Source organism: Poromitra crassiceps, assembly GCF_964638095.1.
Source record: "Poromitra crassiceps genome assembly, chromosome: 25".
In the NCBI taxonomy this organism is placed as follows: Eukaryota; Metazoa; Chordata; class Actinopteri; order Beryciformes; family Melamphaidae; genus Poromitra; species Poromitra crassiceps.
In genome coordinates, this window is record NC_139649.1 from 10,810,098 (window position 1) to 10,828,809 (window position 18,712).

The 18,712-nt window shown below is 44.3% G+C and overlaps 2 protein-coding genes across 2 annotated transcripts in view; both read left to right on the top strand.

Moving 5' to 3' along the window:
• The window catches only part of ccdc120b (coiled-coil domain containing 120b), a gene marked incomplete at both ends in the record, with an annotated part of 7,222 nt that extends 4,415 nt beyond the window's left edge, over nt 1-2,807 (top strand). Inside the window, 3 exons of the mRNA XM_083660689.1 lie at nt 92-193; nt 491-1,495; nt 2,708-2,807. Coding sequence (XP_083516815.1) covers nt 92-193; nt 491-1,495; nt 2,708-2,807 — 1,207 coding nt within the window. The remainder of the gene's footprint in view (nt 1-91; nt 194-490; nt 1,496-2,707) is intronic.
• A 4,560-nt stretch (nt 2,808-7,367) lies between these two features.
• LOC310798101 (SRSF protein kinase 3-like) lies at nt 7,368-17,771 on the top strand (the record flags this gene model as incomplete). The annotated part of the gene is made up of 14 exons (XM_083660595.1): nt 7,368-7,620; nt 7,700-7,808; nt 7,908-7,995; nt 8,438-8,525; nt 10,441-10,547; nt 10,659-10,824; nt 11,106-11,131; nt 11,289-11,345; nt 12,030-12,354; nt 13,181-13,278; nt 14,551-14,658; nt 15,428-15,497; nt 15,589-15,681; nt 17,587-17,771. 14 exons carry the CDS (start codon nt 7,368-7,370, stop codon nt 17,769-17,771), a joined length of 1,773 nt encoding a protein of 590 aa, XP_083516721.1.
• Between the last annotated feature and the right edge of the window lie 941 nt (nt 17,772-18,712).

The following is an 18,712-nucleotide window of genomic DNA, read 5'->3' on the forward strand; positions in this document are numbered from 1 at the left end:
GTGTGTGTGTGTGTGTGCGTGCGTGTGTGTGTGTCGGTGTCGGTGATAAATGTTAAAATACAGCCGTGTCCTCTCGTGTCACTTTGCACAGCCCGAGTCACTCTCTACCGAGGAGCGCATCGAATGTCGAAGGTAGAAGTGTTCCAGCTACTCCGCTCGTGGCCCGAACTGCCCCCATCAGCGTTCACGTCAGGTAATCTCTCCTCTCTGCTGCCTCATCATCATGTGGCACATCTACAGCTCCAGCTCTCACCCACTGCAACGACTAAGAGGATGGACGAGTGATTTAGTTGTAGCACAGATTAGTCATATTATTGACCAGTTAGTGCTTTGGCTCATCAGGTCAGCATGTCCTCTCCTAAGTGATTTTCTGTGAAATGCAGTTACACGGTTTTCAGCAAAACCCGCATCTGCTCTTCTTCATCGATGGTTCCCAATCCCCTGATTCCTCTCCACTGATGGCTCTTCTTGTGCTCCCTCTCCGACTCAGATCTGGCCTGGACGTCCCACAGATGATCCCGCTGGCGCAGGAGGGCTCGTCGTCCGACCGCCGGGGTTGCCCGTACAGCTCCCGCGCCCGCCGCAGCAACAGCTCCGAGGCCCTGCTGGATCGCTCCAGCCTCCCCGAGGACCCGGCGGCGTCCCGGAACGGGGGGATGCCCCCCAGAGGAGGGCCCTACAAGAGCTCAGAGACGCTGACCGACGGCAAGCTGCGACAGATTCACCCGGGGAGCCCCGAGAGACAAGCGGACGGTGGCTCGGCGGAACAGGCCAAAATGCGTCTGTCCATGGGTGGCGGCAGGGGGGCGGGGGGAGGCTACAATGAGCTGTTGATGGACTATATCTGGGGGAAGCAGCAGAGAGAGATGCAAGTGCAGCACCACCTGTACCAGTCCACGGGCAGGATCTGGCAGGACGCCTCCTCTCCTCGCTCCTCCACCGCGGCAGTGCCTCCTCACGCCAACGGCTTCTCGCACTCCCAGGTGCACCTGCCCAGTGCCGCGCCCCCCTACAGCCCCATGGTGATCAGAGGGTCCCAGGCCGAGCCGCGCCGGGTCAAAGTCACCAGAACCAAATCTTGCGGGCCCTTCATTCCCCTGCAGCAGGACGCCATTCTGCTGCAGGCGTACGAGTCCACCCATCCCGCCTCGGGCACCACCACGTCTTCCATCCCCAACCTGCACCCCTACCAGACGGAGCTGTCTGGCCCGAACTTTAGCCGCAGGCCCCCGCAGTTCTCTCTCCCCACCCCGGAGGACTCGACGCGCAGCCTGCACAAAGCCCTGGCACTGGAGGGCCTGAGGGACTGGTACCTGAGGAACGCCCTGGGGTACCCTCCCGCCGCCTCAAAGGGCCACGACGCAGGGGTCTCTCGCCTCTCGCACCCCCACCCCCTGGTGCACCAGGCCCAATCTGTTCAAGGTGAACCGGCCAACCTCCACAGGGCTCAGATAACCCAGTCAGCCAGCTTCCACGGTCACCCACTGCATGGAAGGTCAGTAGTTCTCTCATTTAGTCCCTATGGTTCTCTTACACCTGCTTGCCTTCAATGTAATGGTGAATAAATAGGTGAGCTATAGTGGGTTATCATAATAGACGAGCATCTACTAATAGAAACAAACCAAAAGATCAAAACACCCTATTATAGTAACTTACCCTCGTAACTTACTTACTACAATTCATTCCAAGGTGAGAAATTAACTTTTTTTCAGAGGACATTTTTGACCCAGTTTTCTATAGTAGAAGCTGTTTGGTCTTTGTTCATTATGAAATTATACATTTACACTGCATATTGGCAAGTAAACACTCAATTTATACCTTACACTATCTTCTACTCATCAATGTTTTATTTGAAGTATTGGTTTTATTTTTTGTTGCTGCAGCGGTCGGTGCAGCTTTTTTTCATCTTCTTCAGGCTGCGTCCATTTTCTGATCAAAAACGGCTCCAATTTTCTCACCCAGAGAAGCATGCTAGAAAGAACCCCCTGGGTGAATCACCCACGGTGGCCCATGAGGGACAGTAGACATTTGACAACTCAACAAATGAAATGTGAACAGGGTGAAATGCAATATGTCCAGTGTTGGGAGTAACTAGTTACTAAGTAACTAGTTACTGTAACTTAACTACTTTTTTCAGTAACTAGTAATCTAACGAATTACTTTTTCAAATTCAGTAACTCAGTTACAGTTACTAAAATAGTAACTGGGCTAGTTACTAGTTACTTTAGGACATGAAAATAACGGACAACTTCAGAGGATTACCCAGTTTCTGATGCTCAGACCTAGTCCGGGTAGAGAGCTGCAGCCAGAGCCCCAGAGGCTAATGACCTTGATATGCTATAAGCCTCCCCAATAAGTGAATGTTCAATGCCTCACCGTGGCAGGGCAACACTAACATAATGTGTGCATTAATAAGACAATCAAAGCAGACTTTTAAAAGTAATGCAAAAGTTACTTTCCCTAGTAACTAATTACTTTGAAGTAACTGGTAACTTTAAAGTAATTAAATTACCTTTTGAGAGAAGTAACTAGTAACTGTAACTAATTACCAATTTTCAGTAACTTGCCCAACACTGAATATGTCTGACCTTGATTCACACTATTTATTTAGATCACGATGAATATTTCTTATAATCCTGGTTTGACCCTTCACTACATGCCTGTTGCTTTCAGGGTGCTGTATTGATTAGCCTCGTCTCCCTAACAGGTCAGTGGAGTTCTCTCTCTATCAGGAGCCTCCTCCTCATCCACAGATGCAAGAGGTGACCCCAAAGGAACCCAGTGCAGACCCAGGCACCCTGGTGTGAAGCAGCAGGACTCACACACACACACACACACACACACACACACACACACACACACACACACACACACACACACACACACACACACACACACACACACACAGATGTCCAAACACACTGTAGCACTCCTACACTCACTCACACCCACGCACAGTCACGCACACACGAGCAGACATAATAATGTGACCTCAAAAGCTAAGCAAAACATGGCAACCTCAGCAGAAAAAGACTGAAATCAACGACAACCTGTAGCTGTACAGTCAGAAAAAAAGCCTTGGCGAACACCCCCCTCTTATAATTGAGCCCAACAGTGTATGACCTCCAGCCCAGTGTCTCGGCGTGGACGTGCACTGTCTGGGAGTCGACTTAACTCCTGTCAGAGCATCTAACAACAACACGGTCCTGCTGTACTTCATATATACCGCATCGTATTCCTGGTCCGACGTGAGCAGAAAATTTGCTGAAAAATCTCCCCCAAGGTATACTTTTTTACAGAATATATAAAACTCTAAATTACTATTTTGTATCTTCTGAGACCTAAAGACGAATAGTTATATGAAAGAGGTAATTTATTGCTGATTAGTCATTGTGATATACAAAGATGTTATATGAGCTCACATCATTGGAGAAGTATTTAGACATGCCGGTGGATGTGTGTTTGTGAACAAAACTATAGAGCAGCAAATACATGTTCCAGTCCTCATTAGACGTTCATTTCACAGTCATTAGTATTTTCCCACGTTTGATCAATGAAACGGGCCACGGACTGTTTATCGGAGTAGCGGACGGGAGTGCCTACAGGTTTTAATAAACGAAAACGAAACCTTTGTTAAAATGTGAAAGTGCTTTCTAATCATCTGTAATGCTAGCATTAAGCCTTCCTGGGCTTACTCTCCAATCAAAGAAATGAAAGCAGGTCACGGTATCACAAAATTAGGGTATTCGGAATGATGTCATTTATTGTGATTTTTCCCCCCCCTCTCAACTCAGTGCTGGTTGATAAATGTAGCTTTCTCTGTGCTGGCATGAAAGAAGAGTTAGACCAGTTCTAACTGCTATGTATGAGGCCTACTGCATGGCGGTAGCACATTACTGTACTGTGTGACAGTAATTCACTTGGTTCAATTCAAATCGATGCCTCCCCATCTCGCCGTGGAGGATCTGAGTGTCATGCAGAGCACTTTACGAACATCGTAAGCCTTAATTCCTTAGGAAATTGTCACTGAGAGACAGAGAGAGAGAGAGGAGAGGACCAAGACAGGGTTTCAAGATGGCAAAAAAGAAAGAAAGTTCTTGTCGACGTCTGCGGATGGTTCTACCTGGTTGTCGGTCTGTATATAGAGTGTATCGATGAGTTTCAAGCTGATATTGTATTCCCGTACTAACAATGTAATATTTGAACTAACCACATAGGAAGTATTTAGTCGCAATAACCCCCCACCCCCACCCCCCCCAAATAAAGTGTTAGCACTATTTAAATTGGTTGAAAAGAGTGTGAACAGAATAGGGCTGCTGGAGTCGTTACACGATGGTGTGAGCAGGTCTCATGCCCGACTACTGAAGAGAATAATGTGTGTGAGAATTCATGCTGTCTGATTTTTTGTAATTGTAAGGATTTCAAGTAACTTAATGAGCTCAGTCATTGTGCATTCTCTGTATTAACCTGCCTTTTATTTTATTTTTTATTTTTTTTATTTTATTTTTTAATCAGAGTAGCTATGTGTTTCATACTGTATTTCCAGATTGTAATCTTGATACCACTCTGAAATGTAAACATCAGTAAGAAAATCCAAGAGTAAGAAATGATCTCAAGGAAACTGAAAATAATTGTTGTGGTGTAAACAGAACTAAGCAGTTTTTATTTTGAAAAGCCTTTTTAATAACAGATTTTTTCCATTTGATGTATTTAACCATCTCAAACTCATTTGAATGTATTTTTTTTAGGTGTGTTAAAGTCTCATACTGTATGACGATGTTGTTTTCTACTCTAGTAGGAACTGTAGCACAGCGTGGAATGTCACCTGGTTTCTTCCACTGTCTGATGTGTTCAAATTAATTCAGTATCTCAGCTTCTTATATCTTCTTCCAGCTGGTATAACCTGAAATCAAAGACCAAACTGCTGTGCACTGGGGGTCGTAAATGTATTTTTCATATAATGTACTCTGTAAGTTGAAAATAAATGATTATAAATTTAGCTCTAAAGCAAATCTATTCAAACTATATTGTATATTTATGAACCTATAAAATTTTGTAGCTACAGTATCTAGCTCCTTCTCGCCAGTGAGAGAATTGGTAACAAATGTTGAAAGCATTTCACTCAGCAGTATGAATTGTATTAATTTTGTTTTTTAGATACTTATGCGCAGCTGTTTTCTCATTCCCTCCCTTCTTCATAACCAGGCCTATGAAATAAGGTGACCTGGTCTGCCCTATACTGTATGTATGAGATGGTGCATTCATTCTACTAAATAAAGTGTCATGTTGAAATTAACACGATGTCAGACTTTTTTTGATGGTTATTTGAAATAATCAGACTTGCAACTCCTGGATGGTCCTTAATATCAACAAAGCTGCCAGTTTCCTAAGTCAAGTACAGAGTGACTTTTTGTGGATAAATTACAGTAGCTAATATCTAAAAGAAGAAAAGAAAAAAGAGCTTACTCTAATATGGAAAATCTTTGTGTCCATAGTCCGTCCTCCAAAGTAAAAATCCTGATAAATATTATCAGGGAAATCCCGATAAATATGATTAGTTATTAAGGGACTGTTCGTTATTTAGAAGGGGGGGGGGGTCACTGGAGGGATTTGGGGCGCTCTGAATTAAACAGCTGTGACCCTTCTTCTCTGACTGAAATATATTTTTCCTTGAACCTCCACAAGCGATTGGAAAAATATGATTGACGAGCAGTCTATTGTAGACCAACTTTCCTATAAAATGTCCATAGGGATTTGCAGTGATATTTAGGTAGCATTATCTTTTTCAAAAACTAAACCAACTAAAACAAACTCCTCAAGCATCCTAACTTCCTGAAAACCAGACAGCTTTGTGTACATGTAGTAGGCATATTGCTATTCCTGGAGCTGCAGTGTTTGCTCTCGGTTGCTCCGCTATTTTTAAAGCGGACGCAGAGTAGAGCAGGCGGGGGACGCTGATGCGGCACTGCGGTCAAACCCGGACTCTTTAATTAAAACGGACTGGAAACAGTAGACACTGCGGTGAGTAACGTTAGGCGGACTATGACGAACACAACTGTGGGGCTGTGAAGTGTTGTGAACAGGCTCGCTGCGTTATTGTAAAACCCGGACAGCCAGTTGCGAAAACAAGTAGCGCTAGTGAGAATTAACAAGTTTTCTTTTGTCTACTGACAGTTAGCCCGTCATAATAAACAGTAAGACTTCCGCTGAAAATTTTCAAAATAAAACCGTACTAACGCGATTAGAAAACTATAGAGGTATATAAAAAGGGCAAGAAAATGGCAAAAAAACACAAGAAAATGGCAATTATGGCAAATATTAAAGTAGAATATAACCTATATAATGTGCAGATGTGTATTGTACTCAGTCTGCAGAAGGCCATCTTTTTACATGCATGTTGTTATAGCATGCCGATAAAGAAACACCAGAATGTCATGTGTATTTCCAGTTATGTTTAGCCTACCAGCTGTCCCATGTAATAAGCTCCAGAATGGAGGCACTGGTGCAGGTGTTACACGGTGAAAACAAAAAATCTTTGTTGGTTGTGTGTTGTGTCTGTCGCTGTCAGTGAGAGTTGGTACGCCCAGTAGTACACATTTTATGATTTTATTTTGAAAGCAAAGTCGCGTAACGTCCGGTTCTATTCACCTTACGTCTGCTGACTTGACATTGCTGTTGTCTCCACATGTGTCAGCCAGGTCAGACTCACACAGATGCTATCTGTTGCTGAAATCCTCAACAACACAGACTGAGCTCGCCTAGCCAGCTAGCAACCGAAAGCGGTGGATATTAGACAATAATATGTTACTGTATCGATTAATTGAATAGTCTACAAAATAATTACTATCTCCCGCCAGATTCTTGTATCTCAGCCAGGCAACGTAAGAACATGAATTAGGCTGTCACGTTAACGTTGCTTTGAATTACCACCCATGTTTACTACTAGCATGGCGTTACTGCAGCAGGGCTGTCCGTCCGTGTAATATCAGGCAGAGCAGTGAGAGCTCAGTTGCAGCTGGGCCAGTTTCAGTTGCTATTTACGTTGACATGCCATTCATCCAGCTAAAAATAAACATACACATTCACTGGCCCCTTTGAAATGTCACTGCAAACAGTCCATTGGAAACAATTTGCTAAAAGGAGAACCTGGCTGCCACTGCCAGAGACGTTACAGCTGGTGAACTCTCATTTCAGTTCAGTCATAATAGTGTACCAACATGTATGGCTGACTCAGGCCGCTTATGACAGCAGCACCTATTTTTGAAAAGGATCTGCCTTTGTGTTGCAGCTCTCTCTCCCTGAGTGCCACTGTCATCTGGACCTGTCCTCCTCAGCTGTCTTCTTAACTCCTCAGGGTCCATCTGAACATGTCATCGTCATACGCTGCTGCCATCTCAGCCCTTTCCCTGCGTTCGTCCAGCGCTGCTAAGTCATCACCCGTCAGGCACAGCTCTCCCCCTGGCCCAGACACAGCGGTGAGTCCCGGGACTCCCGCACCTCTCCTCACGCCCAGCGTACCCACTCACAGCCCCCCAGCTGGACATTCCCACCCCAGTTCACCTGAGCTGCTGGGATCATCTGATGATGAGCAGCAGGAGAATCCCGATGATTACTGCATAGGTAAGTCAGTGGCGCCGCAGCAACAGCCACATTTCAGCACTCTGGATTCTGGGTGTTGTTCACTCTGATTCTCTTGTAGGCGGCTACTATCCCGTGGAAGTGGGAGAGATCTTCATCGACCGCTACCAGGTGGTCAAAAAGTTGGGATGGGGTCATTTCTCTACTGTATGGCTCTGCTGGGATATGGTGTAAGTGCTGCTGCTGCAGAAATTGATCATTGAACATGGGTCATTCTGATATGTAATATACAATTTAAGTAGCCTTCTGCCATAATGACTTGTATGCAGGAAGAGGCGTTTTGTTGCCCTGAAGGTGGTGAAGAGCGCTCCGACGTTCACAGAGACGGCACTGGATGAGATCAAACTTCTGAGATGTGTCAGTGAGCCCTTCTCCTGGTCTTGTGAGATAATTACATAATAGTTACGTGTATAGTATATTTGGCTGTAGTGTTGTTTATGGTTTTTTGGAGTGTCTGGTCAGCACAAATGAGGCCCTCCCACTGTGGTGGTGGTGGTGGCTCAGCCTCTTAGCAGTTCAGTTAATTGTTTGTTAATTGTTCAGTTAATTAAGGACTGAACCGCCAGAATCCCTCACTGTCACATCGCGGCACCTTATACTGATGCTTCTTTATTTTGACCTGCATTTGCCAAGTAATATAATAGCGTAATACAGGCTGTTATCTTTCTAGATCATATAAGATCATTTGATTACAGTATGATTACCTTACACATTTACCATTTGGACTACATTTTAGTTTTTTGGCTGATTATTGTGATGTTTTACAGTGTTTGTACACTCTTCATTATATTGTCACCAGGTAAGGGACAGTGATCCTAAAGATGCTAAACGTGAAAACGTTGTGCAGCTCATTGATGACTTCAGGATCTCTGGAGTGAGTGGAGAACGTATCCTTCACAAAACAGGAGGTGCTTGAGCTGCCTCATGTCCTGCCATAATCACCATCATTATATTAAACATAACCAGCTATGCTACTGAGTTCATTAATTAATGTCCACGAATGTGTTAATTACCACATAATGTAATTATAGTGGTTTGAAGAATAGTTGTTCCTCTTTATTATGCAAATTAATGTGACAAGGTGCTCCAAAATCAGATAATTGACTCTATAGGGGGAACCTGTGGTGTACATATGAAGTTTCTATCATGCATTGTTCTTGAATTATTGTGGTCACAAGAATGTGTCCACACACACACACACACACACACACACACACACACACACACATGTTGTGTGGTGGGCTGCACAGACAACAAATGTAAAAAATCGCCAATTAAAGTTTTTTTGTACTCCCGAGCAAAACAAGGAAGCCATTGAGAATTGAAAAATGTGGATCTAGCTGTCAAGGAAGTAAGTTGGAGTGTTCATCTTCCGTATATATGATCTTTGTGTGCAACACGCGACCATGCACGCGACACAGGAGAACGCCAGGATTGGGGGGGGGGGGTTTGTTTCCCCCCGTTTTGGGGCGTGGTTTCTGAATGATGACGCGCTCCGCAGTGTCTCTATAGTTAGTGCAGTGTCTCTATAGTTAGTGCAGTGTCTCTATAGTTAGTGTAACGGCGCTGTGTTTGATGGTAATTGCAGTAACCCATGTTAAGGGCTTGCCCAGGGGTGGATTCGAACTTGCGACCTTCGGCTTGCAAGGCGGACACGCTAACAGTGTTGGGCAGTAGCTTGCTACAAGTAGCGAAGCTACATAGCTTAACTACGTTTCTCAGTAGCTTGATGGTAGCTTCACTACTTTTGAACCAAGTAGCTTTTTCAGTAGCTAAGCTATTTATAGACCCAAGTAGCTTGTAGCTTCCCGCAAAAGCTACAAGCTACTTGCCAGAGAAAATCCATGAGCAAAGCACGGAGTGGAGATTTCTGCTGCGGTTTGGATTAAACAGGAGAAGACATTGCATATGTCAAGTGTGACTGTGTAGCCAATAAATCACTTCCAGTTCCATTATGACAGACAACAAGTGTTGTTGTCTCATCCTTGCTTTTTAGCATCTTTGCCTCTCTTGCAGCAAGACCAGGCACTACTCTGCCTCTGATTGGGTTGTGTTTAGGCAATGAAGACTGACGATTGGTTAAGGGTAGGGCAAAATATGTCATGTGCTGGCGAAGTCACATCAGCAACAAACTTTGAAAGATGACAGAGCCAGAGGGAGCCACTGGCAGTGATGAAGAAGACGTTCAGGTTTTATTGTCTGTTTTTGAATATTGTGCCAGTGAGAGTTTCATTGTGTTTTACATTATAATAAACAATCAAAATTAGATTGTTTTTGCCTGCCTATTTGTTTGGTGGAAAGTTGTTCTTTGACATGAAGTTGATTAAATGTGAGAAAAAAAGTAGCTTTGATGTAGCAAGCTGCTTTTGCCATGTTGCTCGTAGCTTAGCTTGCTACATTTCTCTGGGGATAGCTTCAATGTAGTTTAGCTATATTTAATCGAGAGTAACTGATAGCTTATCTTACTACATTTTCCAAGTAGCTTGCCCATCACTGCACGCTAACCACTGCACCAAGAGAGCTAGCTCCCTTGGCGCAAGTTGACGGAGCTGATTAACGTGCCTTTATACTGAGTTTAACCAACTTACACGCTACCACTCGGGACTCACGAGGACTCACATTCATTCGGTTACACGACGCTATCAGAAAAAAAACGGTATCTATGAAAAGCAGGTAGAGCGTGCACACGTAGTCCATGCCACACTTCCTCCAGTGTTTTATAATGGCCTGAAGACATGAACAACTGCTGCTACTCAACACTGTGACACATGGAAGTCTGTCCTTGATGTGGCTGCTCACCAGATGTGTGCATGGTCCTGGAGGTGCTGGGCCACCAGCTGCTGAAGTGGATCATCAAATCCAACTACACTGGCCTGCCGCTGCCCTGCGTCAAGAGCATCGTCCGACAGGTGTCCACGTCCCCTCCGTCCCGTCTGAAAATCCTCCCCCCCAACAGATTATCCTCTTGTTTGTGCTCTGTAGCGGACTGACATTAACTCCATTTGTATTCCATGTCACAGGTTCTCCAGGGCTTAGACTACTTGCACACTAAATGCAAGATTATCCACACAGACATCAAGCCAGAGAACATCCTTTTAAGAGTGGACGAGGTTTACATCCAGGAACTGGCGGCCGACACCAAGCTGTGGCAGTTGCCGGTGTGTCCCGCTTTCACCGGCTCTTCAGGTTAGTGATGCTGCGTGCCGTGCAGGCGTCCACCCTGTCCCTCCCACGGCTTTTAGATTGGCTTTCTGTCTGTCCAATCTGAAATGACCGAGGAATATGTGTCACTGACTGTGTGCACAGAAACAGGCCGATGGAGGAACTGTGTTGCTGATTACATGGCTCTAACAAATTCTTTTGAGAAATAATTGCACTGCTGTAGTGTTTCTCACTGTCTCTGTTCACATTTGGTGCCTCTTTGCCCCCTGCTGATATCCCCCCCCCCCCCCTTCTACCAATGCCAGTGAGCAGCAGCCCAAGAGATAAACAGGTGTGGAACCTATACTTGACGAACACGGTTTCTTGAGAGACCGATTGTTGGTTGCTTCAACTCATGATTGATCACCTAATTCATTTAACTTTTTAATCAAACATTAGTGTTACTCATGATCTGTGCCTCTTCACCCCTCTTCTCATGGCGTTCTTAGAGTTTCTCCAACTTATTGGGGAAGTTGACTGGGGTTTTCCATACTCTTGGGGAGTGGGTAAGATGGCTGTTATGCTTTGCCTTTGAACTTGTACCTTCTCACTGCATCTTGATTGCACCTGAGGTGCCGCATCTAAAATATTTCGAAAAATATATTTTTTTTTACTGTCCCATATGCGTAGCATAAAAGGACCATATTATATATGCAGGGGGTTGATAGGGTTCAGTGCTGAAATTTCATGATTTCTAAACTCACTTTCTGGCCTGTACTCACCCACACTTTAAGCAAGCTTACTTTCTCTAACGTGAAAATGTGACCCTATTATTTGTGTCAATTACAGTCCAGTATGAGGGCGGAGGGGGCGTGCTTGCAGAGGGTTGGTTTGCCATAGACATGTGCAGGAGGAGAGAAGTTCTAGCGATGTTGCATTTCTTACAGGTCACCAATAGAGGTCTAACAGCCGGTCATGAATTACGTAATGCACCTTTAACATTTGAATGTTGTGTGTGTGTGGAGTGACGGCGCAGAGTGTTTTAGGAGGGAACTTGTGTCGGTTTTAAAATGATAACTTTGTGTTTTCTACTTCTGATGACACTGCAACATCAACTTGCACGATTTGCTGCACTTCTGAAATGGGCCTGAACTCGTTGTCATTGAGAGTGCTTTAGTAAGGTTGATCTTGTCCCACACGCTCACCTCTGGTTGTTTCCCACCAAACCGACCTGTCCCCCCCCCCCGTAGTCCGGCAAGGTGTCCAGGAGCCCCATTAAGCGGCTGAGGAGGAAGGAGAGGAGCCGACGAGGACAGGAGAGCCTAACCGACCACAATCACAGGGACAAACCTCACGTGACGTTTTCCGATGTCACTGCTCCCTCTAGCACCCATAGCCCCGCCAGTCCCTCTAAGCTTCCAGGTCCCGACTCCCAAACTTTAAGGAGGCAGACTCTGCTGCTGGAGGACAGCCTGGACTCCACTCCTCCACACATTCACCACAGCCGCCCAGATCCTCCTGTCAAGACTGCAGGCAGAGAGCAGCCGCCCCCATCATCGCCAGCCTCTCCACATGGTCCGTGTCGTGCTGTTTCGTTTGTGTCTTAGTTTAGTTTAGTTTATTTGTTTTAGCACAAATTTAGGTACAAATCTGTGCAAGGTGGGAACGAAGCCTTTGCAGGCTTGTACAGAGTTCCACACCTGCTCATATCAATTTCATGACATGCAGGCTAAACACTCAACAAAAAAACACAAAAAAAGAAAAACCACATGTTAAATCAGCAAAGCAGCAAAAATAAGGTCATTTGTATCTGAAGCAAAAACATGAAGGCTAAGAGGAAAACAAAGTCTGTTAGAGAAAAGTTGTCAAAACCTGTCAGAGAAGGATGAGTACAGGGATCAGGAGGACAGTAGATGTTTCTTCAGGCGCTTTTTGAAAGCAGAATAAGAGGACATTGATCTTAGCGGTAGGCTTAATTCACTCCAAAGCTTAGGACCTCTAAAAGTGATGTTGAATTGGTGCCTTGAAGTCCGTGTGCGCAGTAAGAGTACCGGTAGATTGTTCTTGCTGTGTCTTGTTTGATATGAATGGACATTTGTGGTGGGAATGAACATATACTGAAGGGTGACTGGAAGATCATGTTTCCTATATATAAACTTGTGTAAGAATAAGCATGTCTTTGTTTTTTCTCAACTGTCCATGGTGATAGGAGTCTGGGCCCTGCCTCAACCTGCGACACGTTAATGTTTAGACAGTTCTGCATGACTTTGATAGTGTGTTTACACAAGTTACTGAATAGATTAAATACACCGTAGCAACATCAATACACTCAAAGCTTATATTCGTGGCCAGCAGATGCAAGGAGGTTGAGTGGAACTCTTCTATTTTTCATGTGTTTTAGGGATTAGTGACTCGGATGTGCTGCTGAACCTACTGACGCCGCAGAACGCTGATCAAATCTTCATCAAGATTGCTGACCTGGGAAATGCCTGCTGGGTGGTGAGTGACTAACTGACTATTCCAACAAAGATTTCTACAATCAACCGATGTTATAATTGAAAAAAGTCTTGTTCCAAAATGAGCTACCAACCATAAAAAAAAGAAAGGAAAATTAATTCATTAACTTGCCAAATTAGAGGACATAAGCAGCAAAGTATTCTCTGGGAATATTTATGGGAATATATAGTGTTTTAGAATCAAATCATTTGATTCTGTAATCTAGGCCATATCTAAAATATCCTCTTTTGACTGAAATAGTGCATTTATCACGCCTATTGTTTAAACCAGTAAAAATGAACCCAGACCGCCCTGGGTCCTTTGTCACATGTCATCCCCCTCTCTCTTCCCTCTTGCCTGTCTCTTTCAACTGTATTGTCTGGTAAAAGCGGAAATGCCATAAAAAAGATTTAGAAGCATGTCCTGTCTGATTTAGAAAACATTCAATATGAGAAAATCCAATGTGACAAGCGCATCCTGCAGAGCATAATGTCATGGCCGCATTTGCAGTGCCCTCCAGTGAAAAAGACAGGCTGCAAATCTGTTTCCAGACACAGATGTGTGGGCTGCAGAGAGATGCACCACCTCTCTGCTTTTTGCAGATTTGAGCACTGCCCACTATTTTCTGTTATGCTTCTCATTTCTCAAATAAATAAATAAATAAATACAAACTATAGAAATAGTAGGTCAGTATAGAGCTACATTTAACTTAGGTATGATTGTGTTAACCCATTGATACCTGATGCAGCATTTGCGTGTGTATCCCTTTAAGACCGCGAACCGCGTTAACGCGGTTCGCGGTCTTAAAGGGATACGCACACAAATGAGGGATATACACGCAAATGCTGCATCAGGTATCAATGGGTTAAGTGAAGTGTGAATTCGCTATTTGGGAAATTATGAAAACACATGTACTCGTATGTATTTTATTCTTGTTTATTTAGATTTGGAGTGAGAGGTCTACAATTACTTGTAGCAGGTTAAATAGGTTGCTGATGTTTGCTTGTTGCGGTCATGATTGCACAGCCGAGGTCAAGGAAACTATATATTCCCATATGCCATCATTTCCTGTATTCCTCTTTTCAAATTAACGCTCGTCTTGAAGTGATTTGTTAGCGCGTCGAGGCCCTTTGGGAGACGTCTAATTAGCTCAAACTCTTTCTTGGTATATTATTATGATATATATTATGATATATGTTATATTTATATTATTATAATATAAATATTGTATTTGCTGACTAAATTCCTTTTTTGGGGGCATGTGTTGTCTTGCAGCATAAACATTTCACTGAAGACATCCAGACGTGTCAGTACCGCTCGGTGGAGGTTCTGATCGGCGCCGACTACGGCATAGCGGCCGATATCTGGAGCACCGCCTGTATGGTGAGCAGAGCAGCACGGCGTTATTTACTAGGGGTGTCACGATACACTAATTTCACGATACGATACGATACGATACACGATATTGGGTTCACGATAACGATACGATTTAACAAAAGTAAATAATTTTTATGTATTTATTTATCATTTATTTAACCATGTGAGTCCCGTTGAAATCGAAACCTCTTTTCAAGGGAGCCCTGGGAAAATACTGGAAAAATAGTCTTTCATTTGAAATACACAAAATACAAAACAAAATGCTGTTTTTGGAAATTGTTATTATAATAACTAGAAAACAACATGGAAGATAATGCTTCTCTTGCAATAGAATGTGTCACACTGTCACAAACTAAATGTTTGTTGCATGGTGAAAGAAAAATAAAGTATACAATCTATTTCTTAAATAACTCATGCTCAATGGTCCCTAAACTTATGTAATCTTATGTACCCCTTGAGCTGTTTTGCCATGCCAGTAGTAGTCTACCCCCTCACTCATGCGTGTTGATTCTGCTAAATTTGTTCTATTATTATTCAGGAGCAAAAAAAAATTTTTTTTTTTTTTTTTTTACGATATCATTTTTTTCTGACGATATGCATATCGTGACGTTTCGATATCGCGATATATCGTGCGACGAAATATCGTGACACCCCTACTAATATACAGACATGCCTTTAGGAGATATTGTTCTTCGTGCCTCTTTCACAGTCCAAGATGGCTGTTTCTAGATGTGTCACCGCCATGCTTTTGTCCCATTGTGTGTGTCTCATGTAGGCTTTCGAGCTGGCGACAGGGGAGTATCTATTCGAGCCCCAGTCAGGGGACACCTTCTCCCGAGAGGAAGGTTTGTTTACTCCGTGGCCGTCCTCTGTTTGTCCTTCCTGTTGATTGAACGAAATGTGCTCAACACACCACATCTGCCTGTGTCCCTCCAGACCACATTGCCCACATCATGGAGCTGCTGGGACCGCTTCCATCCCAGTTTGCGCTCTCAGGGAGAAATTCCAAGCGCTTTTTCAACCATCAAGGTAACACGTACATAAGGACCGAGCTGTCCTGATTGTCTGTTTGCATCTCATTAAGTGTAGTCGGTCTAAAAGAGAGAGAGAGACACAACAGTGCACCCATAACTAATAGCCTTTTTATTATTTTATTATCTTATCTGTTTGTGAGTATTGCTTTTGTTTTCCGTGTATGTATTGTTATCCCTTGTGTATGTATTTTTTATCCCTTGTGCATTTTTACTATATTGCTTTTTTATTCCAGTTTTCTGTATTTATCTTGTAGTTTTTTAGTTGTTTATGTCCCGAGGACTGCGGGTGAAAATTAGCTTCGGCTAACCCCGGCACTTTTACCGTTGTCCCGTACGGATGATTCTGTACGTGTATAACTGTCTTTTAATGTGCATTGTCCTGTCCAAATGAACAATAAAGTAAAGTAAAGTAAAGAGAGAGACAGTGCCAATAGCTGATAGGTCATGCGGTCATAGAATTAAGAATTAAGAATTAGATTCTTGTCAGGGTGGGAAAGCCTCAGACCATCATGTGACTTTGAACTCATTGAAACCCAGACTAGTGACATTCTCCCCTCCCATTTTCACCCCAGTTGTACTTGGCCAATTCCCCCTGCTGTCCCGGTTGTTGCTCCACCCCCTCTGCCGATCTGGGGAGAGCCGTAGACTAGCACATGCTTCCTCCGATGCATGTGCACTGTGCAGTTGCCAGCCGCTTCTTTTCACCCGACAGCGAGGAGTTTCACCAGCAGGACATAGCGCGTAGGAGGATCACGCTATATTCCCCCCAATTCCCCTCCCCCCCTGAACAGGTGCCCTGACTGACTAGAGAAGGCACTAGTGCAGCAACCAGGACTCATACCCCAGCAGCTTCCCACCCGCAGACACGGCCAATTGTGTCTGTAGGAACGTCTGACCAAGCCGAGAATTGAACCCGTGTCTCCGCAGTGGTAGCTAGTGCTTTGACCTCTACCCTACCCAGACGCCCCACCCAGGTTGTGTTTTTGTGTTTGAAAGGGTTAACGTGCATTGCCCGACTTGGCTTGTTGCATGGGCCAGAGACATGGGTTGATTACAATGTGAATTGCACCACCCGGGTTGCTATTGTTACGCAATGGTTATGCATCTCTCCCGGGACAGAACCATCTAAATTGTCATGGCCAGCGATTAACAAGTGTTCACTGACTTGGTGTGAAACTGACAAAAGATGATTTGAACATGGGTCAAGTAAGCCTGGCCCTGGTCATTGGTGTGAAAGTGGTATGCGAGTCGCCCCTTCCACCTATTCAATGATAGGGGAAACTGGGATATATTGCTTTATTACATTTAAACGAAGAATTAATGGACAAAAACATTATTGAACAACCAAATGAAATTAAATCTGCAAGGAAAATAAAGGAAAACAAAACAACCCCCCCCCCTTCCCTGTATTTGTGGTCGGGGAGGAACCTACTGGTCTAACCCGACTTCTGACCCTGTCCAGGACAACTGGTCTAACCCGACTTCTGACCCTGTCCAGGACAACTGGTCTAACCCGACTTCTGACCCTGTCCAGGACAACTGGTCTAACCCGACTTCTGACCCTGTCCAGGACAACTGGTCTAACCCGACTTCTGACCCGGTCCAGGACAGCTGGTCTAACCCGACTTCTGACCCTGTCCAGGACAACTGGTCTAACCCGACTTCTGACCCTGTCCAGGACAATTGGTCTAACCCGACTTCTGACCCTGTCCAGGACAACTGGTCTAACCCGACTTCTGACCCTGTCCAGGACAACTACGGTAGGTCTAACCCGACTTCTGACCCTGTCCAGGACAACTGGTCTAACCCGACCTCTGACCCTGTCCAGGACAACTGGTCTAACCCGACTTCTGACCCTGTCCAGGACAACTGGTCTAACCCGACTTCTGACCCTGTCCAGGACAACTGCGGCGCATCTCGAAGCTCAAACCGTGGAGCTTGTGTGAAATCCTGCAGGATAAGTACGAGTGGCCGGGAGAGGAAGCTGCCCAGTTCAGCTCCTTCCTCCTGACCATGCTGGAGCTGCTTCCAGAGAAGAGAGCCACAGCCGCCCAGTGCCTGAAACACCCCTGGATCTCCTCCTAGACGGACAGGCTTGGTTGACTCACTCCAAGACAGCAGGCTTGGACATGTCCCTGGGTGTACAGTAATAATAATAGTCTTGGATTTGATATATTGGACTTGTCAGCTGAGGGGTTTAATAGCCTGGTGCTGGCATCATGAGCACAGCTTTAAAAACAGCACAGAGTTGATTCTGAATGCTAGCCTAATGTAGGCTTTTTCCCCCAGTCGTGTTGTTTGGTCTTAAGGTATTTTAATGGCAGTCGTATCAAACCGAGGTTACACCAATGACCAAATAGAAGTAATATTTACTAAGAAAGTGTCTGCTGACATGATCTCCCTATGATGAGTTCTTGAGTTTCAATAAACCCACGTATGATTTCTTTACTCAGTGCTTTTATTCTTCTAACAGTTATTTCTGAGAGAGCTAAGCGGAGACCGTACCTTGAAAAAATATTTATTAAACTGCACAGAAAAGGTTGAGAAATGGATTTATCCAAATACATAGTCTTCCTGAAATGTTATCAGGACTTAGATTATTCTTTTTATTTTTACACTTTATTTTTTTATTTTTTTTGTAAGAACAAAGAACAGATGGAGTCTGGGTGATGACATATTAATCAGTAAAGAAAAAAGCACAGGAACAATTCACAGTGTTATCAAGAGGGTTCAAACAAGGACATATCTGACCTGACTATCATTTTTATACGAGCGCATTCTATACAAGAAACCAATTTTAGATTTGACCTTAGACTGTAACCTGCTCATATGGTGTGACAAAGACAGAGTGCTCTCTAGCCAGATAGCCAGGTAGTTGTACTCATTGACCTGCTGTAGGATAGTCCCGTCGTGGGTGGTGATGTCCCGGGTGGGAGAGGGCAAAGAACCATGTTAATCAGAATCAGAAAGACTTTAATGATCCCCGGGGGGAAATTGGGACAGGTTACAGTAGCTCGCTCACAGAA